Source organism: Lonchura striata, chromosome 8 (assembly GCF_050655825.1).
Source record: "Lonchura striata isolate lonStrDom1 chromosome 8, ASM5065582v1, whole genome shotgun sequence".
NCBI lineage: Eukaryota > Metazoa > Chordata > Aves > Passeriformes > Estrildidae > Lonchura > Lonchura striata.
In genome coordinates this window covers 10,934,374-10,961,383 of record NC_140710.1, presented here as the reverse complement: position 1 = coordinate 10,961,383, position 27,010 = coordinate 10,934,374, and the positions used below count along the sequence as shown (strand labels likewise).

Sequence of the window (27,010 nt, the reverse complement as noted above, 5' to 3'; positions counted from 1 at the left end):
GTCTGATGCAGAGAGGGAGTTGAGGGATGATTCTTTTTCTTCAGGCTCCTAGTATGGTATAAATAGTTAGAGGTAAAGAAGCAGCATGTTTGGGAAAGGTGCTCTCTTCTGACACTCACAGTTATGTGGGCTGGCAGTGCTCTGGGGACTTCAGGCAGGTCTTTGAACTTTCATGCAGTCAGATCATGTGCCCCAGGTGGCTCTGATCATCAATTTCTAGAGTTCTGCTCATTTTCTGTCATGGTACTAGAGTTTCTGGTTTAAAACCTCCAAGCCACGATCATAGGCTTTTTTAACCCCAGCAAATTGGTATCTTTGTCAGGAGCAAATGGACAGTTTATAAATCTGCCTTGTATCTTACTCTCCCTCTATCAGTAATTATATCTGTGTGTATATGCACTTTCCCTATTACACCTTCTAACAGCATAACTCTGTATTTGGAGGGGTTTTTAACTACTTCTTACCATTGCTTAGAATTTTCTTCCCAGGTAAAGCTTAGTTCTTGAGGAGTTTTGCAAGTAAATGTTAGGCTAACAGCTACAGAGATGAGAACACAAGTAAAGAGAGGATTTCATCTCTGTTTTCCTAGATCAAGGGAAAAGCAAGGTGTCTGACCCATGCTGGTTGTAGCAAATTCTCCCTTGTTCATACTTCCCACCTCTTTTGGGGAGGCTGCTGTTCTGCAAGTGCAGTGACTCAGGACAACTCCCTGTTCTCCCCCCTGGGTGTGTAGCTTCACTCACTGCCTCTCAGTCAGTGACACAGGATCTAAGGCCAGCTCTGGGCTGAGAAACCTCCTCAACATGCTAACACATTTAAAAATTTTTGGCTGAACTGATTTTAAAACTGTCCACGCACTGTAGTATTGCAAGTGATGACACACATGAGTTCTGGCAGGCAGAGTCAATGCTGCACCTCTAACCATGTTTTAAAATCAGTTAATGATGTGATGGAAGCTCTCTCAGTATAGATCAGATTGTGCTGATGCTTTACAGTTCTTTTGTACAGATTCTTGGATGAGAAGCTCCTGAGGACTTCAAAGCAACTCAGTTGGAATTCATACTTTCAAAGCTCTTGAATGTCTCCAGTGATTTTCATAGCTGAAGAATTGCTCTTCCACCTTGCTCTTCAGAAAATCAATGAACAAAATGTCAAATTAGAATAAATAGCTATTCTGAGTTAACACAAGTTAACATAAGTTTTTGCTGTCTAAGGAAACACCAGAAATTCAGAAAGCGTTATCTTTAATCTAATAGAGAACTTGGTATTACAAAAAGTACCATTCTCTTTTAATCACATTCAATTAACTCAGTTACAGAACTATGCCCTAGATCCTAGTGCGACTTTTAGACAATTAACTGCAAGTAAGGTATTAGAGAGGACTCTGCAGGTGATTTCAGTCAGTCTCTGGAAAAATGAAGGTGTCTCTAACACAAAAGCAATGGGAGCTGGCTCACCATATCACCTTGCTGCATTTGGGCTCTCAGAGTTAGCAGTAAGCATTTTCATTTAGGCTTGATCCTATCAGTAGAAACACTACTTACTTGGAAGCAAAAGGAGTACCCAACATGCACAGAGCTAACATGGAGAAAGAGGTGGTGCCTCTTTGTCCCAGTGAAGTGGCCATGATGTCCATATCCTGCTTCACTGGTAATACCCAGCAGTCAGTATCCAGCAGATGTTCAGCTCTTAGCAAGGAGCAGCATTGTGTCCAGACACCAGACAGGCATTGACTTGGGACAAGATGTAAGGACAACCTAAAAGAATGTAGATTGGGTGATTTTATCCAAAAGGATCAGGGAAGCCACACAAGGATGGATGCTCTCTCAGAAAGGACTGACTGGAAAAGGGTTGAAGCAATATAGTGGCCAACAACAGCCAGTTGACATCTGAAATTCTGCCTCCTGGAAGAACCTAACTGCACACCTGGGTCTTGCTGTGTGAGGTGCACAGAGCAGTTGTGGAATACCTTCAGACTCCCAGTGGCATTTGGTGGCGAACAGTCTTTTACTTTTGAAAAGAGTTTCCCCATAACCTATGCTAGAAAGTAGCCAAAAGCACTGTCAGAGTTCTCTGGGATTCAGTGTTGCACTGCTCAGTTGGAGTAGTAGTGTAGTTCTGCAGTAGTGTAGTACTGTAGTAGTGTTCAGTTGCAGCTAGCACAAGCCTTGGCTTCTCTTCTGATGTTGCTTTGGAGTGGTTTTTTTTTGGTGGTTTAGGTTCCTACAAGGAAGTGGTATGTCAGTAAGCCTGTGGTGAGTTTGTCAGCAGAGTGAAGTCTCTTCTTCAACAGAACTTCTCCTCACCGGGAAATACTGACACAAAAAACCCCAAGGGGATTTCCAGTGTATCATCCTATGTTTTTCCTTGCTTTGGGTATCTGACTGGATGCTTCCAGTACACAGAGAATTTCAGGGTCAGCACTCCTTCCTGACTGAGGTGAACGTATGGAGTGTTACTCAGTGTCTGCTATCATGAAGAGGAAGTAAACTCTCCTTATGAGTGTTTCACACCTTTCAAACAGAAGGAATTGGGTTTGAAGTTTGATCTTGAGGTGCCCTTTGCATAAAGCAGCCTGATAATCACAGGGCACAAGGTGGCCTCAGTAACCATTTGAGTGATGGCACCTCCATCACTTGATGGACTCTCTTATGTTGGAACACTGTGGCCTGTGTGCTGTGATTTGTCCCTTTGAGGGACACCCTTAAGGGACAACAGCCAGAGATGATGAATCATAAGATGCAAAGAAAAAAGGGAAACTTCCATTTGTTCCTTCTGGATGAGGAAATTTGGGGTCCAACTGAAAAGCCTTGTGTACACTCTGTAAATTATGTCCTCTGAGTGAAAAGTGAATGTCTTAACTTTGCAAAGGTGACAGAGACATGGAACAAACACTGCAGTAAATACAGCAAGCCTCTGTGGTGCCCCCACAAGGGTTGGATTGCATTCAGAAGCCAGGAGGATTGGGATTTAACTCATGAAAAAAATTAGTTGGCCACATTTAACATTTTAAGGAATCTGCTTCAAGTATGCAGTTGCTTCTAGAGCTCTGTATGGACAATTGCATAATAGAGAAAGGGTTGAGCCTCTGCAGAGAGTAGATAAAAAGATTTTCTGCAAATCTTTTAAGTTCTAGGACAGAGCAACAAACCCTATTTCAGCCAGATGAGAGATAAGGAAGTCATGTTTTCAGTCCCTTGGGCTTGTACTCAGAGTCATTGCACCATTCCCATAGGAAGTGACACATGGTGCTGATGCTTTTCTTAACTCTGAAAATTGGAAGGGATGGGGTGGGGAACACACAATGCACGAGAGCAGGAACACCCTAGACCAAATAGGGCAAAACTATCACTTGGCAAACTTTCCAAACAGGCAGAAAGAAATAACCCTGTTTTCCATGGCTGTGCTATTGCATGCAAATATCTCTGGGTATAATTGTTCTGTTAAGGGTAGCAATAGTTACTAAGATACATAAGTAGCAAATTATTATTCCAAGAGAGAGATTACCCACAACTTCAGTCTCTGCAAGATTTTTCCTGATGCTTCACTCATCTCTGGATAGAAGGCATCAGAGAATATAACAAGACATAAAGTTAAAATGGGATAATGTCATCTTGGCAGAGGAAAATGCTAAAATGAGTAGTTTGAATTGCACTCCTTCAAAAAAGGGACTCTGCCTAAAGGAATGGTAGTTAGGAAAGAAAAAGTATAAATATTGTAATTACTTTTTAAGAGGCAAGTTAAATGTGCTTAAAATATGCCTTCTTTGTAGTTACAGAAATTCTTTTCTGTCTTTCTTTCCCATTGGGTGATCATTGTTGTGGATAATGGAATGAGCTGTAAATCTGAGATACACGACACTCTTGTATGCATTCTGGTATTTATTAATCAATACACTGAACATGATTTGACACACTGTGTCCTGTTTAACCCTATTTTTCTGTCTGTTTAAACTCCTCAGTTTTCTTTGGTAAGTGCTTGGTATTCAGATCCTACAAATCTGCATAAAACCAACACATACCATGTACTGCCTACAGATTAAATTTGCATGAATCTCTCCCTTATACTAACAGCCTTCATATGTGCAAATTAAGACCAAGGGGACAAAAGTGGGGATTAGAAGGGTTCCCTGCCAATTTGCCCAGCTGGAGCTTCTCCATCATGCTTCAGTATTGATTGTACACTGAAATGAAGACACTGACCAGTGGAGCCTCCACTTGCTAAATACTTTGACCTCATAAAATGAACCTTTAAAGATTGTTGCAACAGGATTATTTAACCTTGTTCCCAGAGAAGCCCTCCTTATAAGATACTCTTCATTACAGCATGTAAAATTATCTCCAGTGCCTTATAAAGAGGGTAGGGATTCCTTTCTTCTGCTAACATCCAAATTAGACAGGAACAACAGAGGTCTGGCTAGCGTGCCATTGTTACATTACCAGAAACCACTTCATTTCAAAATATTTCTGTATGTAAAGTTAATTCTGCATGACACCAATTTCTTTGCCAGAGGGAACCTGATGCAAGGGTTATACAAATGTGGAGAATGACTCAAAACTGATTTATTACACTTTCTTCTTAGTTTAATGTCTTTCAGCAAGCAGATTTTGTCCCACTGGTCATTCTAACCTCAAAGCCAAATTGCACTAAGTGCCCGCAACCATGCGCTTTCCACCCCTCCTGCCCAGCACACTCACAGTTCACACAGCCCCAGGACACACCCTCTTTGTTCCCTGTGAGGAATGAAGGGGCACTGCACCATCTCCCCAAAGTGTCCTCCATCTCAACTGCTTGAACAGTGGTGTGGGTGAATGCAAGTGGTGAGGCCAGCCAGCAGTGCCACCTTGGCAGCTTAGTTTGGCCCCTTTTCATGAGGGTGGGGTTTTAATGGCAAGATGCAGGGCTGGATGCTGCACTCCTGAAAGAAATAAGCTTTACTAACCTCCTGAGAGTGTCACTCTGACTTTTATTGCACATCAGTTTCTTTTTGTTTATTCCTGTCGCGCTAATACAAATTCTAGCTTTAAAAAAACTTTCTGCTTTTTAGTTATAATTTTCTTCCTTTCCTCTTTGTACTAATGCTTCTCTCTAATCTTATTTGCATTCAAATTACCTCACCAGGTGGTACACCGATCAGAGGTAAGAATGCTGAAATGTGCCTCCAGTTGTCACGTCACTCCATCTCCTGTCTGCCTTGTCCCTTCTCCTCTGGTGTTTCTCATCTCCAGCTTTTACTCTCAGCCCTAACTCTGCCAGTGCTCTCGCTCATCTGCACTCTCCCACTAGTGTGTTTATTTCAGTTGAGTTTTAGCGTGATTTCTTGTAGACTCATCCATTGCAATTTTGCACTGTTGAAAGGGGGTTATTCAATGGAAAGTTTGCAAAAGTCTGGGAAATGCCCCCAGGCCTCCACCCCAGGAGAGTTGACATCTCTTGCAGCTCCTGAAAATCTCTGTACTTCCCACACAGTTGTGACCTTCTGAGGTCTTGTGTCTCAGGAGTTTTAGATGGATTGCTTTGGTGTAAGTGTATGGAGGTAACATTTTCACAAGAGAATAGTCAAATTCATCTGTGCTGCTGCTGGTGGTCATGAAACTCTAAATGGAAGGAGAAAAATTCTTGAAAGGCTGAGCAAATGTGACTCTGGGGTAAGAGGCACCTTTGTGTTCCTCATGTTTCTCTTTCAATTGCACTCACCCTCTAATGTGATGGCATAGTGGAGAACCACTGACCCAGAACCCCCTATTTCTGAGCTGGACATTCTGATGTTGTTTCGCATCATTAAAGTTTGTTTTAAGTAGATAAATCAGAAGTGTTTCTGGCTGTTTAAGCCCTCATTAATTAAACCCAGCCCTGGTTTGACAGCCCAGCCAAGTCTGGTGCATAGTCCCTGTAGTAGTTTTCACAGCTTGTGTGCACCAGTAATGACTTTCCAATTGGGGTGTTGTTTTTTCCAGCCTAAACACTCAAAGCTGTCTCTTTAGATTAACTTTAGCATGTTAATCAGCGTTATGTGCTAAGACCCTTTTGAATTCTCTTGTGATTTTGGTTACCCCTCTTGATTGACTTCTGGATTTCTTGACAGAATGACTACTACCTATAAATCAACACACCATAGTTTGTTCCGTTTTTCCCCTTTTCCCTTTTCCTCGTCTTTTTCCCTGTATCACTGCTGGAAGTTAATAATCTTAGTCTTGGAACTGGTTCTGTTGCTGGGGGTTAATGTTTTCAGCTACTGTTAAGTGATTTTAGAGTAAATGTGAATTGGTGTTTGATACGTATTTGCATTAAGTTGCCTTTGTAGCAGATCTGGGTCAGGGAAGTAGACTGCAAACCTTATTTTTGTATGAATGGGCTTACGTATCTGTCATTCCTCCCTTTGGAACACTGGAGATTGACAGCTGTGATGTTACAAACTCCTTAAAACTATTTCTTCATCTCCTATTTCTACTGCAAATGCTAAAATGAAGTGACAGATGGAATGCTAACTCGCCATCCGCTCTGAGCTCCCGGCCGAGCACGCTGAGTGTGCAGCCATCCCAGGGCCTCCCCGCTCGCTTTGCTGCATGCCCATCCCAGCTGATGACATTAGTGACTCAGCACCAGAACCACATGGATGCTCCATACGTCCTGCTTGGGAGCCGATGGCATCTCTGTGAAAAGAACCATCCATCTCATAAAACATAAGTTTCCCGCACCCCCACCCCCTTTCCACCCCCGTTTGAGTCCTGATGAGGTATTTTAAGAGTGTTCTTGACATTATTTAAAATATATGTGTCCTGTTTGAATGTCAAATATGACATTTCTGTGAGAGCAAACAGAAGCCACGTGCTGCTCTCTGGCTTCTCCTAGAGGATTTCTGTCAACCTGATGCCTTTTATTTAAAATGGAGGTCATTGAATTTCTAAAGATAATGACAGATTAGATGAAAGTGCTTTTATGATGGTGAGGTTGTGTCCATGTAGAAGTGACTGTTCTGCCATGTTCTATACCCAGCTGCACTCTTGTTCCTCATTAAGGTAAGTTTGATGCTTTGGAATCCATTAATTTGGTCCAAAAGGAAGGGTGAACTAATTACACTAAATGAACCCTTTTGGTAATAATGTTTGGGGGGAAGGGGTGGTTTTTGTTTGATTTCATTGCTGCTGTGACTGTGTCGCTAGGAGTTGTGTGTCTGGAGTTCTTGGAGTTCCTGGGGACATTTCTGTCAGAGCAGCGGCAAGCCCACCTGGAGGGAACAGCATATGGTTATATAGAGGATGACCTGAGATATTCTACCATGCACCCCTCCAAACAGGAAGAGATTTTTACCTCTAAACAAACTCTTTTGACCTTACCCACACATATTTGGTCTTTCTGTCCAAGACATTTCTGGGTTTCCTTAAATGGGAGGAACTACCCATCCATAATTCAGAATTTCCATTTGTAGCTTCACTCTTTACCCCTCTGGGACTGCCTCAGCTAGTAATTTAATCTTGAAATCACTGTTCATCGGAAAGACACAGAGCTGGCAAATGCCTGTCAGATTAGGCAAGAGCTGGCTTCTTAAGGTGACCCACAGATAATATCAGCATATCCATGTTTAAGCAAGTTCTGCCCCATTTATATTTTGAAAGTAGAAAGTAAGATGTTAATTTCCAGTATTTCTCTGCAATTTAACTCGCTCACCCTTTGTGAAACCTGGCTGCATTTTCCTGCTCTGGCCTGTAAGAGAGAGTAGAATGCAGTTATGTTTCTAGTGGGTGCTGGGCTGAGCAGGCGCTAGATTGGAAACACATGAGGAGGTAAAGAAATATCATCATCTCAGGCATTATCCCTTTCCAGTCAGATTTATTTGTTACTTTCTGTCACCACAGGAAATATCAGAGGTTCCTGTACATAAGAGTATTTCTTCCTTGCAGACGTCAGCATAGCAGAGGTCTGTCTGAATTAACTTTAGATCAGCTCACTTGGGTGTCAGAAGCTGTCTGGGAAGCCAGGTAAACACCCACACCGACTTCTGTATAGCTGTAGCTAAACCTTTTCCAGTCCCAAGTGAACTGGTTTAAATATAGCTCCATTATTTCAACGCTATCCTGCGAGCTGGAGTGTAAAGCTATCCAAAGAGATTAGAGGAAACTAAAAGAATTTTGCTGTCTCTTTTTGAGTATGTGTTTGTACATTTGGTTGTACTTTGTGTATTATAGGATTTTCTTCCTGTTTCTTGAGCTTTTCCAGTCACCAAAAAAAAGCAAAAGAAAAACAATTTCAAAACGAGATCTGCTTGTGGGAGAAGTGTCAGGGGGAGGCTGGGTGGGGTAGTGCCTGGAAATGCTTGTAATGCCAGTTTTCTTACTGTCACATTCAGATTGACTCATGTCCCTTTAGAAGCACACAGAGGTGTTACTGTGCTTTTGACAGTGCTGTAGTTTTGCTTCTGAGGCAGAGTCCCCCGAGATTCCCTGTACCTGCTAGTGAGAGATCAGAGCATCCTGAAACTCTGCTGTCTAAGAGGAGGCCTCATGCTGCCGAGAATGTTGGGTCTCCTTTCCTCCCTCTCTGCCTGAGTCCAGCTCCTGGCAGCAGTCAGGTACTATCAGCAGCTGCCTCTGGTGCTCAGAAGAGCGATTTCTCAGCAGTGCTGCCATCCAGAAGAGGCCTCTTGTATGCCAATCCTTGTCCTCACAGGCATAATAACCATAATGAACACTAACAATGAAAATACATTTGTAGTTACCTTGTTTTGCATATTTGGCAGTGCCAATAGCTTGTGGAGGCTAGGTACAATTCTCTAGAACAGCTGGGAGATGCTGCTGTTATAAATTATCAAAAATAGTGAATATGGGAAATACTTATTTTCATTTTTAGCGACTCTCACATGGTTTGGTGTTTTTTCATAGCTCCCACAGCTATCTCGGGCAGCAGCCAGGATGTCAGAGCCCAGCTCTCCCATTGTCAGGGCTTCATATTGTTTCTTTGTCCACCATATTCACATTTATGAGTCCTTATTTGGTCCGGGATTGTCTCTGACCCTACTGCATAGCTCTCTGGATTTTATTAGAGAAATTCTCCTTCTCTAGGAGGAAATTTTTAGCAAAAGGGATTGAGACCCACACCTGAGTTTCCCTTGTTGAAGAGGGAACTGGCTGAAGAGGGTGCTAGGAATACTGCTGGAGGAGAAGTCAGGTAGTATTTTTGTGAAAGAAGCTGATGGGAAGCAGGAGGAAAGAAAAGGAGGGAGGATTTTAGGGATAGTCATGTGCTCTAGTGTTTAGGTGGGCTAAATTTGCCTCTTTGCTGAGAGGAAGGGCCTTGGTCAGGTAGCTGGCTTCATTGCATCTGCAATGCAAGTCCTTTCCTTAGATGAGTGCTGTGTCTGCAGCCTGGTTTCTCTGACTCTTGAGTACTTAGAGGAGCATTTAATTCCATGTCTGATTTTATAACCACCGCAAAAAGTCAGTCCCCTGGTTGTGAGCCCAAAGGACCGAGGCTGTGAATGCCCTGGTAGAGAAAAAGAGCTGTTCCAACTGCTGGGGATGGAGCTGCGACCTGAATTGACACAGAAAAGCATAGTCCCAGGAGCTGTGGTGTTTGGCTCCTTCCAATGCTCTCTGGCAGAAGAGAGCACAAGCTCCCAATGAGCTATGGAGCAGGATTTCAGAGAGATCAATTTGTATGGCAGCTCAGAGCCTTTCACATTTGGGTTGTCACCTAGAGAAGAGAGTGACAAGACCTCCATGGCACAACAGTATGGAGCACTGCCAAAAATCCTCTCTTATCAGGATCTGCCTTCCCCATGCTTTCCCTGTGCAGGGGACTTTATAAATGCTTCTTTTAACCACTGTCACTGCAACTAATGATTCTGCCTGAGCACAAGTATATTTGAATAGATAAGTATCTTGGAAAGCTGCTAACAGGGCTGTTGTCTATGCCCAAGTTAAAGAGCAAAAGAAAAGCTAGGAGAGGAAAGGGAGAGACTGGCAAGGAGATACCAGTACAGAGGAAAGAGGAATAAGGAATGTAAAGTAAGGAATGCTTGTCAGTCAGCAGGGCTGACTCCTGCCCTCAGCCCTAGAAAACTCTGCCTTGTTACCCTTCTCCCTGGCACAGGAGAGCTGACAGAGTTTTTTCTCAGGAGTTGTCAGCTCTCTGATAAGCTGAGATGTCTTATCAGGAGCAGGTCTGAGGCACAAGCAAGACTGACGTGACATGGCAGTGTGGTGAGGAATTGTTCCCCTCTTCCTCTGGAGCCCTGCCAAGTGGTGCTCAGCAGGGACAGATTTCACTCCGATGTTCACGTGCTGCTGCAGAGCCCCCCCAGGCTCCCAAACAAGCCAAACAAGGAGAGTTCACTGCTCTTCTGTGTTTTTGTGTCCATGTCCTGGTGGTTGATGGTCCTCATGCATCCACTGAAGCCCTGCTGTCTGACTGCACATCAGGATTCGGCCAGACAAATGGGAGCAATTGGCACAGGAGCACTGGGGGAGTCCATGTGGGAAGTCTGCAGTAACATCCTGTGTGAACGAGGCCTCACTGAACAACTTATGCAACATAAATCCCAAAGTAATGAATAAAAGTAAATCAGCCTTTCTAGCCCTGGTTTGCAGAGGCGCAGAAGATTATGAGATGTTGACAGGACTAGGAATAGAAATCAGATCCTTTGCACTTGTCAAGGCAAAGAATTCACTGTGCTTTTGAGCGTCTTTGGATGCAGCTTCCATGAATTTCAGAGAAAGATGCTACTCAGAACCCAGCTCTTAACTTTCCTGTAGTCCATGTGTCCTGTCCAGCCTAGACATGAACCTTCCAAGAAACAATGTCTTTCTTTCTCTGGGATCACTGAACTAGGGCTGAGAGCATTTTACAGGAATTCTTTTTTCCCAAGCCTCAGATGCATGTCTGTCTCCAGCTTTCTGATTCCAGAAGTGTCTGAGCTTTTTAACTTAATTCATAAATCTTTGTACTCTGAGACACCCTACACTTTCGTGGATCCATCACTTAGTTGTAGGCTGTCCTTCAAGAAAACGACTACAGCCCTGCTGACTGCAATCAGTTTACCACAATCCTTCCAGTTTCTGCTGGCTGTCAGTTGTGCTGCAGGATCTGTATGTTTGTCTAACGATGATTTATTGCAGGACCTATTTTCTTTCTGCTTCATATGAAAGGTTTGTGTTAACTTCCTTCTGCTCTGGGTTCTTGTCTTCCTTTTGACACATCATAATTTGAATAGTTGTGCCAGCCCAGACAAACCTGGAGTCCCTTGCCCAATGTCCCTGAGCAGTTTGTAGGCGGTTGCTGACACGTTGCATGGTTATATGACTCTAGAAATTGGTCTATGTTGACAGGCAATAATAGCATTTCTTTTGAAACTCCCCTCATTTTCTTCATTCTCTTTTTTCTTTCTGCTGTTGAGATCCCTAAAGATGAAAAACAGTTTGATTGACATTTAAGAGGCACAGTGATCACGAGTATAAAGGGTAAAAAAACACCAGTGATATGTATTAAATGGCTAAAAGGGTCATATGTTTATGGCAGAATTATCTAGAGATCTTAATTTTTTTCTAGGCAGACATTACTATCACTTGAAACTGGCTCTGCTTCCAGCCCAGCCAGTTGGGTTTTTTATTAAACTTGGGTATATTTTGCAACAGACAGCTTTTTCCAGACAAGCTTGATGGAAGCACTTGGAATGAGCTCTGCAGCACATGCTTGCCCAAGGAATGATGAGCAAAAATTACAAAGGGGGTTAATACATGGTGAGTTCCGAGAAAATCTTCCTGACAGAGAGCATAAGCAGGCAGTGGCATCAATTCCTTGAGGAAGTGGTGAAAGACCTATCACTTGGCACATTTAAAATGGAATTGGACACAAGACAAGTACATTTACAACAGGGAACAATCCTGCCCTGGCCTCCAGGGATGCACAAGGTAACCTAATAGGTCTTTTCCATTTCTAGATTCTCTGATTCTCTGTATCTTGTCAATGCTGGGACACTTTGTCCTGCTCCATTGCCTGTCATGCTGCTGTCTGCTTGAAGATGTTTTTCCCAGACAGGATGCAGAAATTCACTGTTCTCCCTGAATCAAGAAGCAGAGCTCTGTAGGCTTCAGCCTGCGGGTGTCCAGAGAGTGCTGTGGCCAGGCAAGCTGGCAGGTCCTTTTGTTAGTAGGTGGAAAGACTTTTTGCAAACGAGCTTTCTCTGTCTAGCTGAAGCCTCATTTCCAGCACTAATGCAACAATAGGGAGGGCTCTGTACATCATTTTTATTATATGGCAGAACCCAGGGAAGTTCATTTTTCCCCATGACATATAGGCTTATGCTACAGTCTCAATTTATCCTTCTAAATAATGTAGGTGGCAGTGGTTGATTCACATTAGTTTTTCTTCTGTTCTGATGATAAGAAAAACTGAGTTTGACCTCTGCAGCTTGAACCAGCAAGAAGGGAGAAGGCAATTTCACCAGCTATTCTCAGTGCAGTTCTCAGTGGTCATTTTCAACCGTGGCAGGCAGAAATGAGTTCAGATCATTACAAGCAAAGGGGTTAACATTTTTTAGTTTGGTATATGGTTTGTGAGCAGAGTTCCCTTCTTGCAGGCAATACTAACCAGCAGAATCTGAGCACTTGGAGGTACTTAAAAAATTATTCCCACAATGCCTGGGGAAAGCAGGCTGAGAAGCAGCCACTTCAGTGTCTGGCCAGAGGCCACACACCCCTGCAGTGCCAGGTTGCTGTCATATGCATCCTGCTTCTTTCTTTCTCTGCATCTCCATCTTTGAGTCTGCATATGGAGCTCAGTTAAGGGAGTTTAGTTGTGACCAGTTGTGCAGTCATCTGTGCTGGGCAAGAATTTGGATGAAAGGCCAGGCTGCCAGGCTGAGCGCTGCTGGACACCAGTGGAATATGCTGAGTAGATTGAGAGAAAACCAGCTTAGATCATTGCTCACTTCCACATCACTGGTACTGTACAGGTTCCCTAGTAAATTGCTACTCTGTGTGCCCTGACAATTACTGCCATAATTTACGTGAGCCCCTCATGCATTTGGCGCTTTGGGGATGGGTTCAGATCATATCCCAAGGGATGTGCAGCCTGGGATAAGCAGCAATTCCTGACCCAAAGCTGGGGGAGCAGGCACTGCGGGGACAAAGAGAGGGTGGCCTTCACACAAGCACCATGCAGCAGTGTGGGTGTATCATTGCATTGGTGGGTATTTTTCATGTCTAGACTAACTTTCTAATGTTTTTATATTGTATATTATGAAATCTGAAAAAATAACATAGAAAAAATTGATGAAAGGCGAAGTATTTTCTCAGAAAGAGCTGTCCTTATGAGACATCACCAAGGAAGAGTGGTGGGGGGGATGGGGCTCTGCCAATTTTTGCAGGAAGGTTGTAATTTGTTGAGTGTTTGCTAGGCTTTGTGTGGATCAGATAAGAAACAGCTACAGTTATGTGTGCTTTGTGCTTGCCTGTTTTGATTAAAGACTTATTAAAGGTCCTTTTATTAGGCAGGAGTCCCATATGAAGCTGTAATTAATATGTGTGTATGTGTATGTTTTCTTCCTTTATTGAAGCAAAAAAATAGAAGTGGTTGGGATGGTTAGAAATAAAACAGTAATTTGTTCCCTGCACATTAGGAAAATAACAATAATCAATTTCACATGTTTCTAATAGCAGACTGGGTACCTTTGGCTGCATGCTAGTATCTTATGGGTCCAGGGAACATCAGGAAATATTTATCCAGGAAGATACCTTAAAAGTGTGGGGCATGGCCTTCCTTTTCAGAGGCTGTTGGTCTGATTACCAGATTTGCCATAACCTGAATTGTCTCTTTCATTTTGTTTGTGTACAGGAGCTCTGCAAATAGAGAACAGTGAGGAGTCAGACCAAGGCAAATACGAATGTGTTGCAACCAACAGCGCAGGAACCCGCTACTCTGCCCCAGCCAACCTTTATGTTCGAGGTAAGAGCACCTTCCACCCAAGGAGGTCACTCCTCCTTCCCAAAATCTCCGTGGTTTTCAGTGAAAGGAGAACATTCCCTGCCTTCATGCCCTGATTACACTGTGGATTGTGTAATGGGGCCTTTTGTTCAAAAACCAGCAAGTCCAATGATATTTTTGATCTATACTGTGTTTGACTCACAAATCTGGTTTTGCTGTTTATATGGTGTTATGTAAAATACTGAAACATGAGCAGAATGGGAATTCCTTTCTCTCTTGAGCTCCATAACTTGTGTGTCATAGTTATCTTGATTGGGATCAAGGTGTGGCTTAATTGTTTCAGTATAAACTAACCTTTGGTGGAGTAGTGTAAATCTGGTCATGCTCTGACCAGCCAGAGGTGCTCAGCTGTACTGAGCCAATATTTAGGCCTCTACTTTGGAATGCGTACCTTTAAAAACTGAACAGCTTTTTGGAGTTGTCCTAATCCATTTTATCTGCATCAATGATTGAGCCTCTGGGTATTAATGGCTCACACTGGAAACCTGCTGGAAATTAGCCACAATTCATGTAAGGCAATTTTTCTAATGGTTACGCTATGTTGCCAATTTAAAACTGTTTTCAACATACCAAAATAACTAGGTTATATATTAGGATAGTCTCATGGCAGTTTTGTTGCTCATTGAAGGTGTTTGAATTAGCTTGGAGATAAGCAAGTGCTAAATTCCCTGTACACTTTCTGTTAATTTCAGCAAGAAAAAAAAAATGCTGCTCCATATGAAACTGTACAACTAGAGTCATTGGTCAGGAACCCCTGGGAAATGCAGTTATGGGTTTTCCCAAGAAAAGAAAGAACATTCTTGTGCTGGTGCTTATTAGGAAGTTAGAACCAGATTTTATTCCCATATAGTAAAACAACAGACTAATAATAAAACCTCATATTCATTTCTTCCTTCCTCTAATTTAAAGAAAGAAAATACAATCTTAAGGCTGTATATGCATGGGTTAGTATGGAAGGAGGACATGAGAATGATAAAGTCTTCTCGTGCTGTCTGTTTGCTTCTAGGGGTGGCTTCTGGCATTGGGTGTTTTTTGGTTTGTTTTTTTTTTGCTTATTATGGGGGCTGCTTTTTTATTTTGCAGCCTAATTTGGATTATAAGAGTCTTCAGAAGACTGAAGTATCCAATTAAGCATATTCAGAAGATGAAGCTATATCTATGCAGTGGAATCACTCATTTCACTCTCACAATGTATTTAAATTCCCTGTATTCTTGCAATTTGATTTTCCAGGCAAGCTGTACTAAAACTCATCCCAGATTGACCCTTTGCTCTCTGAGAGAAAGGATTCTAGTTACCAGGTTAGCTGTTCTTGCATAGGTTTGTGTGGATATCCAGCTGTATTGCTGCAGTATTTGGGATGCTTTTGCTTCCTCTGATATGCTCAGACTGGTAATGTTCTATTTTCCATAGACATATGGCTGAAAAAGGCACAAAAGCTTCAAGAGGTAGAAAAGCCTCTTCTTAACAACTTTATGACTTCTTACTAATGAATGCTCTTTGTTTAGCAAATGAATCCCGGAGGACTGAGGAATGTACTGGATTTTACACTTGGCTTGTGCTCAGCAAGGTTCATCTGTCTTGTTGGGGCTAAGCATGGGCTGTGGGTGGCCTGCACATGTGAGAGGATCCTCATGTTCACCGATAAAAGCATGTTCTTTGACATATGTTTTGCTGTTAACTGTCACTTTTTTACACATAAATATTTGGAGCAAGCCTTTTTCTTGCCCATAATTTTTACAATGTGGATCTCCAACTTACATGATCCTGATAATGTCCTTCTCTTCAACTTAGATGATCCTGATAAAATCCTTCTCATAATTTATGGTGTGTCATATGACACACCATAAATTATGATGACGTTATCAGATTATATTCCCTGTGCATACTAGGTCCTAGATGGTATTTTTGTTTACAGTTTCTGATAGCAAATGTTCTATTAAAAAAATAGGTCTTATTGTTACCACATTAGTTAAAGACTTCAAGAAGTTACTCAAACTGGGAACACTATATTATTTCTTTAATGCAAGGAAAAAACAGAAATATCTTACTTTCTCAAGTGTGGGTTGCAGGATAGAAATCCCTGATTTTTTTTCTTTTTGTGATAGACCTACAATATTGTCATTAGACACATCAGTGACTTGTAGTAGGATCTTTAGAAAGTGCCTGCATGTTTAGTAGAGAGGACTTTAATTAATGCTAAATTACAGTGGAAATTAAGTCTGTGGGCTGCACCTCCACTGCTTGATGGTTTTATAATGATTGACCTCATTGTAGTGAGTACCCAAGCATTTGGCCACTTCCTCAGGAAGCATGACTGAGTGCTGAGCAGCAGCACTAATTTCCAGTCTGTGTAGTTCTTGGGACTGCTTTTGCCTGCTCTCATTTCTAATAGTCCAAATGTTTGTTTGTCTCTTGACTCTTGGGACTTATGTTTTTGATCATATTCTCCCTTTTCCTAGCCTCCCAGGTAATCCTTTGTGAGTGGGCTGTGTTAGAAAGCACAGGCTCATTAGCATCTTTATACTTTTCATGCTAACAAAGGAAGAGACTGGGTGCTGAGAAGGAGTATCTGGGCACTGCTCAGGGCTTTCTATATCAATGGAAAAACAGGAGGAGGAAGTAGCAGGCTACACTAGTGTCTTGTCTCTGTAAATCCTTTAGAGACAGCACTTCTGCACAGATGGACTTCATTAAAAGTTAAAACATTTCCACACCAGGGATTTGTAAAGGAAAATGGATGCATTTTCCTTGGAGCTATTATTTTCATCTTACTAAGTGTGCTGGAAAGCAATCCTCATAAGCCTTGTGCTTCTGGACTGATGGGTCTATCTGGCTGCTGCTGCTGATCTGGGATGGGGCTGGACTCAGCACTGGGAGCTGACTCCCTCCCACTGCTGGAGGGTGGCCCAAAACATCCAGACCATCAGAGGAGCAAGAATAGAGTGAAAGCAAGAGCAGGGAACATGCCAGGGCAGGTGGATATCTGGACCATAGCAGGGACTTTGAAGGGAGCACAGTGGCATATTCCTACCCTGGCCTTTAGCCACAAGCACATTTGCCAGTGCTGGTCTGGATGTTACCATTACCACCATGAAGAAACAATCATCCCTTTGTGGTCCATGGTTACATTTACCACCATATATTGTAACAATGATTAGATTTGCGACTTGATGGTGCTGTAGGGAGAAGGGGAGGGAATAGAAACATGGAAGATGTGATTCCTCTAATCCAGAGAGTTTAGAGTGCCATCTAATTTAGCAGCAAAAGATCCAAGATTTGATTTAAGATATGTAAGAAACTGATTTTAGAGTAGAAGGTAGATTGGACCTAGTATGGAAAAGAAAAAGGTAGTGTCATTTTGTCATGCTCTTGGGAGTATAGTGCAATTGCACTGACTCACCTATACTATTGGGTTTTTAGGAACACATTTCACTTTTCATTTGTCTACAGTTTCAGGGACATCTGCATCAAGAGAAGAATTTTCAGCCTCAGATCTTGTCCTACGAAATGCCTGTGAAGGTGGTGGCCTGTGTGGTGCACCCCACAACAGATGCACTGCTATTTTCCTCTTCCCCTCTGTGAAAGGGTTTTCTACCCTTCCCTATCTCTACACACGAAGCAGATGAGTAGGAAGACTGTATGTAAGAATACACTGTGGAGTTCACTACAAGTGTTCCCAGTGCTGCTTACAGCAGTAAGCAATGCCAGTGCTATTAGAATAGTACTTACAGGAGCCCTGACTGCATACTTGACATCAAATGAGAAATCTGCCTCCCAGTTTTCTCTTAAGTGCTGCTTTTCAGACCTTCAAGGCACATCCCAGTGGGGCAACTGCAGTGAGTTGTCTAGTCCAAAATGCTACACATACTGTAGAGAAAGAGCTGCACAGGAACTTGAAAAAAAAACCAAAAAACAAAAAAGGCCATTTAAAACTGAATTACCTGCTTTGTCCCCAAATTGCAAACTAGTAAATCAGACTGCAGTAAATAGAAATGGTATTACTGCAAAAATCTGTGCTTTCTTGATCTGCGTTTTGAAAGGCCAGGCTAGTATTTCATTTGGCAGCAGGGAACCCTGCTTGGAGTCTGAAATTTTATTTGCCAAATTTCACCAAGGAGCCATCACCCAAAATGAAATTAGGATTGCTGCTCTGTCCCTAGCAGCAATTCTCTGGCCTCTGCAGGGTTTTACCCTTGAGAACTTGGCAGTTGCTTAGGCTCAGACACGGAGAGAGCTCACTGAAATGGCTACTTGTGGCTATATGATACTTACTGCAGCAGGGACCTTGTGTAAATAATAATAATTCTGAATGACTGACACGGGCCTGGAGCAAGAAGACTTGACGCCTTTAAAAAGAACATTTTCTGCTTATGTAATATTAAAGCAGCCAAAATAGCAACGGCAGTCAAAGCTCAAGGCTGTTACCGGGAGAAGAGTAAAAGCTGAGGACAGTGGTTGAACAGTCAGCAACCAAAACTGGAGATATCTGAAAAATGGCTAAATAACAAGGGAATACGTTTGTTTACAGCCCAGCTGTATGCACACTTCTGGCAATGTGCTCTGCTAAACCTGCCTCTCCTCAGGGTTGATGAGGGTGACAATACTTGACCGGAGAGGGGCACTGCCAGTGCTTGAGGACCTGGCAGTGATCACAGGCAAGCAGAGACTGGAGAGACTTGTGAGGGAGATGCCTGGATGACAGGAAACACGAACCAGCAGTTGAATCAGTCTGGGTGACCCTGACTGCTGCTCGGGCCAGATGTGTGCCCTGGACCATCAGAAGAAGCAAAGTCAGGCTGCAGAGCAGAGCCCTCAGCAGCTGCCACATGGCCGAGGAGGCTGCGGCTCAAAGGGCCACGACGTCCCTGTGTCCCTGCTATCCTGACCTCGGGATAACGCTGCAGTGCAGCAGAGACCAGGGACACTGCTGAAGGAAGTGCACTGCTGTTCATGGCATTTCAGTACTTTGAATTTAATTTCCGCTGCCCCCTGTGCTTCTCCGGGCTGAGGCTGTAGCCGTGCTGAGGCTGTAGCCGTGCTGCAGGGACCCTTGTCAGAGCAGCTGTAGCATGGGCAGGGCCCTTGGCTGTTGTGAGCAGGCTCAGGCCAGCGCTGCCAGGCTGTGCCACGCGTCTGCCGGGCTGTGCCACGCGTGACACCGGCACTGGGGCTCGTGCTGCTCTCGCCTGCAGAGCCACAGAAGCACATGGAGGCTTCTGACAAGTTTTCTCCTCCCCACATATTACTATGAATATTTTGTTGTATTTTCTCCTGGCAAGGAAGTGTGTTCACTACCAGTGTGTTTCTATGAGCATTCTGCTATGCTGTAATACTTGTAACGATCATGGTTTAATAAATAATAGTCCTTTGTCCTTCAGCTGGCACATTCCATCTAAAGATTCCAATGTGCTTTATAGAACTCAACTAAATAAGCTTAACAGTTTTGTTCCTTGCAAAGTCCTTCGATGGTTCAAAGTGCATTGCAAGGCTCAAGTCTTATTATTTGAAAAATGACCTTTATGGAAAATAGGTGAGTGACTGGTGGCTCAGTGTATGATAATGCAACACAGAAATGTACTTGAAAACCTCTTTCCCCTTCCCACATGACCTGCACAGACATCTGTGGAACAATTAGGCCTGCATATCTGTGCCAACTAAATGTCCATTTCCTCCCCTTCTATATCCACTTGCACAAAGGACTAAGAAATATGTCTCTGGTGCTCTGAGATTTTCTGCTCATAATTGAATTCATGCATGCATGTGTGTGCACTATGAATGGGAAAGGACGGTTGCACACCCTGAGCATCCTGTCTGTCTCTCTAGGATGGAATATACTCATCACTGTGGCATGAAAACATTGTTCATCGGATATAATGGAAGGTTGTCTTTTTCTCATGTAATCTGGCGTAAAAAAGACAATCTGTCCTTTTGTTCCTCTATACCACTAAAAGCTGTAAAGGATAAAATTTGATTTATGTGGAATCCTTGAGACACAAGATGTGCTTTTGGAGATAAGCAGGAACAGGTTCATCCCCCTCTGGGTTTTTGTTAACCTCTCTGTCTTTTGGATTCCAAAGTGTATGGGCTGGCCTTTATATTAATGCCTTGTGTAGCACCAGAGGGTTTTCACTCATGACAGATGCTGGCAGTTCCCAGTAGAATTGCAATACCAGTTGGGATAATGAACTTTCTTGCTTTTAGGGAAGTATTAGCTTCCTACTTTGAAAAGCTTTGGAAATGTGTTCCTTTGTTTGAGCTAGTGATCTAAACTCTTAGACCTGTGCATTCATATTCTTGCCAGATCTCCCTGCCTTGTTTCAGGGAGCTAATGACTAAGACTATTCAAAAGAAGAGCCCCCTATAAATCCAAATTCATTCTTTCTGCAGCAAGCTGCTGTGGTTACAGTATTGCTGCTGCTGCACAGACAAGCACATCTGTGGCAGACTAAAAGCCAAATTCAGTCGCCATAGGAATTTCTACCTCTTGATCATGAGAGACGTCTGACAGTCAAGTTTGGCAGACGTGTCTGATATGGCCTTGCTCTTTGCTTCTTTGCTGTTTCAGCTTGGATCTCAAATGGAGCCCTGTTTTAGAGTTTGCTATCCTCTGATGGCTTCTCTGCTGTGACTTGACTTGCACTTAGACTGGCATGTTCAGCTTAGCTGCCAGGCAGCTCGGGTTTGTGAGGATGCAGTAGCGTGCCTAGTGAGCCGTGGTGTTCTGCACAGGGGATAGTCTGGGTAACCCTAGGCTTGAATCCTCTGCCTCTGTCCCTGCGTGGTGGGGAGGCAGATGTTATTTACCATCACTGCTCAGTCATTTGTTCTGTAAAAAAGAAGAAAAACCATTGATAAAACATGCTTTTTACCTTAGGAGTGACATGGATAGAGAACTGGAGATAAGGGATCATGTGAATGGAACCTGTAAGGAGATGAAACTTTCAATTTACCATTTATCAGGTTTATCTCAGATAAAGCAGAGCTGTTTAAACCTTAACTAAGGGAAGAGCAGAGAGGACGTTCTGCCCAGGTGTTCCCTCTTGCTTTACAGCTGTTCCAAAATAGCCTACTACTGTTTTATATTGCTTATAAACCACAAATATAAAATGAGATTAAGAGATAATCCAGCAATTAATGACAAATAGCAGGTCCTAAACTTGTTTATATTTGACAAACCAGAAATCTGTCTGTTTGAATTAAGTGTGTTTCACATGTGTCTCCTCAGCTTTCCAGCTTTAATCTGAAGTGTCAACACCTGTGGAAAGCTTACTTCTGTCCATGCCCACTGATGCAGTGTGATCCCTGACAGATTCCCCAAAACAAAGCTGCTGGTTGTCCCCCAGCTGGAGCAGCACCCCTCACTTTGCCCCTAACCAGGCCAAGTAGCACCACAGTGAGTCCCCTTGGTCTGGCCAGGGTCTATCAGTGCCTCCCAAGGGGAGGGCTTGGCTCTGGGGGCTTCAGCAGCAAGGACAGGTATTCCTGTAGCTGTTCCAGCATCATCTATCAGTCTCACACCCTTCACCAGCCTCTTGCCCTTCAGTCTCTCAGTCCCAGTGGGTGCAGTAGGTTGGTCCACACTGGCAGCACTTGGGGTTTGTGTTGCCCTATTGCAATGTTAGTGCTGCTTTCCAGAAATGCAGCCTTCCACAAGCAGTTTGCCAGAAGCACTGTCCTTCCTGAGCAAGGGCAGGAAACAAATCCTCCCTGTTGGGAAGAGCTGAACAGGAGGCAGGAGCCCCTCATTGCCTGCTGAAGCCATGCAGATGTGATACGCTCCATTAGATTAGGAAATAAATTGCTGGCTTGGGAGCAGCAATAAAGAGGTTCCCTCCCATCACAGGGTCTCACAGGATCAAATGAGCCTTATGCTAAGGTTTTGTAGAGCAAGAGGTAAACCCCTTTTCTAAAGCAGGATGGAGGAAACCTGGACTTTAAGCTTGGGACTGTTTAAAAGATGTCTTGATGGGGCTCCTTGCTGGATATGGCCCTCACTTACAGGCCAGTTAAGCTCTGAGTTAGCTGGTTCAAGTTCCCTGGTGTCAATTCACTTGAAAAAATGTAAATAAGTGTTTTGCTGTTCTCCAGCAAGCTCCATTACACTCCACAGGCCACTGTGGTACCTGTTATTGGTACCTCGTTGCCTTGCCTGTACTGTGTCAGTGTTGGTTAAAATTCCTGTCCTCTGATTGCTGAAAATGGCTTACTGTACTGTTGCACTGTATAATGCCACATGCTGTTCTCTTATTTGCAGTGTTTCTGCTGGAAAGCAAATTCCTTCCCCCACCTTCTCCTTCCCCCATCAAAAATGTGACTCATAAGCAGTCTTTAACTATCAAATCCATTTGTGTATTCTCTCAGCGAGGGTTCGATTACAGCTGGTATGCCACAGATCTGTAGCTGCAGTGAGGTCACTCCTGCTAGAGAAATAAGATCTCCTTTGTCTATAAGGAAAATGCAACTAACCTTCTGCTGTCTCTCCCGCAGGAACAAAAACTGGGACCTGCTCAATTCTCTGGGTGTTTTTGTCCTTCTGATTTCTTGTCCATCTCTCACTCGCAGCACAATGTACCAATAAGGCTCTCAAAACTGAGCCCAGCTGAGACTGCGCATGTCTGTCACTTGCCTAATACCTCTCTGCTGCATTTAGCTCTCTGTTTGGAGAGGGAGAACAGCTCTTCATGGTAGAAGATATTTCGATTCACCACTTGGAGCATTTCTTTCATACTTTATAAAATTTGGATTTACATATATGGTCTTCCCAGTGTGTGGTCTATGGGTTTAAAGTGCCTTTGCCATCATCTCTGTAGCTGGAGTGGGTGTGTGGGAGCACAAGTGTGATGGCTGGAGTCCTTTGCTCTGTGTGTGTGTGAGTGTTCTGCACATACAAACATGTCTGTGTGTCCAGCATCTGGCCCAGAGCGGGGCCATCCCTGAAGCACCCTCCATGTGGGGATGTGTGGGATGCATGGGATGTGCAGTCCCCTCTGCCCTGCTGCCACGAGTGGTGAGTGGGTCAGGGAGGCAGAGGGGGCCAGCCCTGCTCTGGGCCAGAGCAGTGCGAGTGCAGCCTCTTGTCCCTGCTGTGGAGTGGTGTGTGCGTGGTGGGAAGTCATGGCTGACCTCTGTAGTCTTGTCTTGTCGTTTCAGTGGTGTGCGGACAGATGAAGCTTGGCCTGTTTTTACTCTCTGTGTTTTTCCTTGTCTTTTTTTATTCCCTCCTCATCTTCATCGCACTCTGCCATCAAACAAAACAAACTTTCATCTCTCAGATCAGCGAGAAGGTTGGTCCTTTTCACTTCTTATCCATCTAGAGTACGCCACGTCAGATGGGACTTTTCCAGTAGGGAGAGGAGAACCATCCCCAAAGGGAAGGGGGCCTTGCAGACTGGCTCCTTTCCAGGCACAGCCACAGTGTGCCTGGTGAAATCTGCTTACTGTTTGCTGTGACTCTGGTGATGGCATTGATACTTTGCTTGCATGCCTTTGCTGCTTGAGGTTTAAAATGCACAGAATATATTTTGCATGCAAATACTAGCCAGGACAGTTTTGTCAAAGGCAGGGTAGAAAGTAGTGCATGCTGCTCTGTGTGGGATCCTTTTCTAACCCTTCATTCATGCCAGGTGCTGCTGCTTTCTGGCTGGAGAGCAAGAACAGTCTTTGGAAGCAGAGATCAGAATGATCAGTCCCCTCACAAGCTGCTAAAGAATGTGGGTTCCTTAATTCCTCCTGAAGCTTTAAAAGTTTTAACTTTCTCTAGAGGCAAAAGGCTTACTTTGATCTCAGCTGGAGGAGAACCCAGCGTGCTGCCCTCCCTTGCCACAAGGCAGCAGGGGCAGCTCGCTGAGATTCAGATTCCTTGTGCTGAGGCAACTTCCCTGCTCCTGTTTCCCTGCTCCTCAGCAGTCACTGCACTGGGGTAGTCCATTTTCCGTGCTCAGACAAGGGCCCTTGGCACAAGCAGGTCTGCCTCTCCTTCCTTCTCTGGGGCTGGGTCTTCCTCCTGCTGGCAGGAGAGCAGGGAGCTCTGGCAGTGTCCCCAGCCATACCAAAGATGGCTCAGGGAGGCCTGTGGTGACATGGCCAGGAGCTCACAGGCGCTCAGCAAAACTGGACTGGTGCTTTGCTCTGCTTTGTCCTGCTGCTCTCAGAGAGCCAGGTGAATAAAGGACAGGAGTGAAAGGCAGCTCCAGCCTTTAAATTAAATCTAGCTTCAGACCTAGCTCAAAGCACTCATGATTTCATGCTGAGGAAGGCTGGTGCTTCTGGCAGAAGTCTGGATTTAGTTTCCAGAGATGATTCCTTCACTGAACAGGTTCTATGGGGGTCTGTCCTTCCACACCCACTGAAGGTAAGGGATGCTCACACAGCTCCCCAGGTGTCATGGGGAAGAGACCCTGGCTTGTCACACAAACTATCAGGCAGCTGGATGAATTGTCTTATGATCATCACTGGAACAAGTTTTAACAAATTGTCATAGCGGCTGTTTCAGTACACTGAGTTCGATCCCACTTCTCTCCCTGGAACATGGTCTCATTTAGATTGTACTGAGGAATGGGACCTTTGTTGTTTATCTTCTAAAAATAGATTTTGTGGATGATAAAATTACCTCAGCCCAAGACAATGATGAAAAATGAGAACAAGGAAGAAAAGAGAGGAAATCAAAGCCAAGGCCCAAAGCCTCCCAGATTTCAGTGAATTTGAAGCACTGCTGTGAGACACCTCTGGAGACTAAACCTTTGATAGGGCACTTAAATGTTTTAGCCACATGGTTTAGCTGAAGGGAGGCAGATGAGAATGGGTATAAGGTGGCAGGAGTGAAGAATTTCTCATTCTTTGTGTCAACCCTTCCGTCCCACTCCACCAAAAATACCTACATACACAAATATTTAATGTGAAGCCAGAAATTAGTTTCTAAATATTCCATTGGGGTTTGCCATGCTTATAATTTGTTTGGCACTGATAATTACATCGTACATTTTTCCAGCTTTACTTAAAACTGTGTACTGCTAACCCATGCATTTAATTATTGCTCTGTGACTGCTACAAGGTTATTTATTAACAAGTTATTTTATCTTGATACAGTGGATCTTTTCTCTTATTCCCCTCCTTAATATTGTGTTATTTTCATCAGAGAAATTTCTGAGAGCAAATGCAAATTGCAGAGCTCCACAATCTTGCTCTCCCTTACTTTGCTATTAGTATGTCAGTATGCTGAATGCTGATGTGTCTCCAGTGCTGCACTACTGTAATGATATATCCTCTTTTATATGTGGTTGTCAGCACAAATAATTAGACCTAAAAGTTATAGCTGAAATATAATCCAAAAATGGCAAGGCCCTGTTTTGGAAATTGTCTATAAAATGTCAGCACTCAAGGATACATTGGGAGCATAAATAGTACAGCATTGTTTGAGCACAAGATTAGACTGTAAATGCATTTTTTCTGGTTCCAATTTTTCCTCTTCTTCTCTTGGTTCTGTCAATAGGTTGTGAGACTTCAGCAACTGTCTTTCTGTTTGAAGTCTTTTCGTAAAATGATAGCACTGGGGAGAGATGAAAGGTGTCTACAGATGAGTAAACCATGCAGACCAATGATCATATTTGAGGATAGCTCCTAAATTCACTCCTTCCCGACTTGGAGGAGGTGGTTCCTGAGGAAGGCAAGAGTTTTGGCAGATGACCAGTCTGGTGAGGGCAAGAACACACCCTGTTCACCAGGGATCCTTCAGGTTGCCTGGCCTGAGTAATTAAATTGGACAATCTCACACTCTCAAAGATGTGCCCCTGCATGGCACTCTGCTGCTCATCCCGCTTGGGAGGTTAGAGCAGAGCCCCCTGACCTTGCCTTGTCTGTGCTGGGACTGGGGAGGAGCAGCAGACCAGGCAGTCCTAGTTCTCCTTCAGAGCAAAAGGGACTTCAGGCTGCTGTTCCCTCATGCAGAGGACAAGCGCTGTACTGTGGCCAAGGGAGCCATCGGGAAAATTTGGAAATTTGGTTTCCCCCTTCCCTAGCAGTTCTGCACGACTTTGGAAGCCTGGCCAGTCCTTCTGGCACTTTGTGTTTCTAGCAGAGCCTCACTGGATGCCAGCAGTGTCTCAGCATATGAGAGGGACTAACGACACCAGCCTGAGAGCCCTGAGCTTAGAGCCTACAGCTTTTGCAGACAGCAGCAGGGAGGAGGATGTCCCTGGTTCTCCAAAGGGGTAACTTCACTCTCAGAGGGAACATGAGACATGTGGAAACAGCCACTCCCGTGCTGAAAGGAGCCAGACAATCAATTGAAGCTCTTTGCTTTCAAGGCAAGGAATGTGCATGTTAGTGCATGTTAAATTATTAACATTTCTCAACCTTTGTGGCTCTAGTGTTGCTTGCTCCCCTCCTTTCCCCCAGCAGTCCCCCCTGTGAGTGGGGAGTCAGACTCCACACTCATTTCTCCCAGTCCTGTGAGATCCAGGGCTCAGGTTGCACTGCACTCACTGCTCCGAGTTTCACTTCACTTCCTAAGGAATGCTCTCAGTGGGGAGATATGTGGAATAGTGGACTAGCACAGAGCCCTTAGGATGCCTGTTCTTGGGATGAATTATAATGAATCTCATTTTTGACAGTCTGCAGGTTTAGTTAAATCCCTGAATTATAGTATTGTCCATTGAAACAATTTTAATATTCACAGTAGTTTTCCCTTTGCTGTTCTTGCAAAACCTCTGAACCACCTTCTTCTGATCCTTATCCAAAAAGAAGATTTAAAAATTACTGCAAATTCTAGTCAAGAAAATTGTAATTAAAAGGGAAATTTCATTGCTGCAGAAAACAAAGAAAACAAAATTTTTCTGGAGCACTTAAGGTAGAAACATGGACTGTAATAACCCATGTGATTTGACTTGTAAATTGGACAGAAATTCTAAGGATGCTGCTTTTTGAGGAGTTACACTGATTTAAATTATTACCAGACTCTTAGGCTAGAAAAGCAAGCAACTTAAATTGCTGGCTTGAGCCCGAGGAATGTGTTGATGGTGCTCTGCAAGCTGC

At 43.7% G+C, this 27,010-nt stretch overlaps 1 protein-coding gene across 16 annotated transcripts in view; it reads left to right on the top strand.

Moving 5' to 3' along the window:
• The window catches only part of PTPRF (protein tyrosine phosphatase receptor type F), a 375,339-nt gene that overhangs the window by 271,592 nt on the left and 76,737 nt on the right, over positions 1-27,010 (top strand). For 8 of the 16 annotated variants that reach the window (XM_077785383.2, XM_077785389.2, XM_085585741.1 and 5 more), the window contains exons 7-8: positions 5,122-5,139; positions 13,831-13,941. In XM_077785383.2, coding sequence (XP_077641509.1) covers positions 5,122-5,139; positions 13,831-13,941 — 129 coding nt within the window. The remainder of the gene's footprint in view (positions 1-5,121; positions 5,140-13,830; positions 13,942-27,010) is intronic. The other 8 variants (XM_085585737.1, XM_021528106.3, XM_085585740.1 and 5 more) reach the window with 1 other exon arrangement.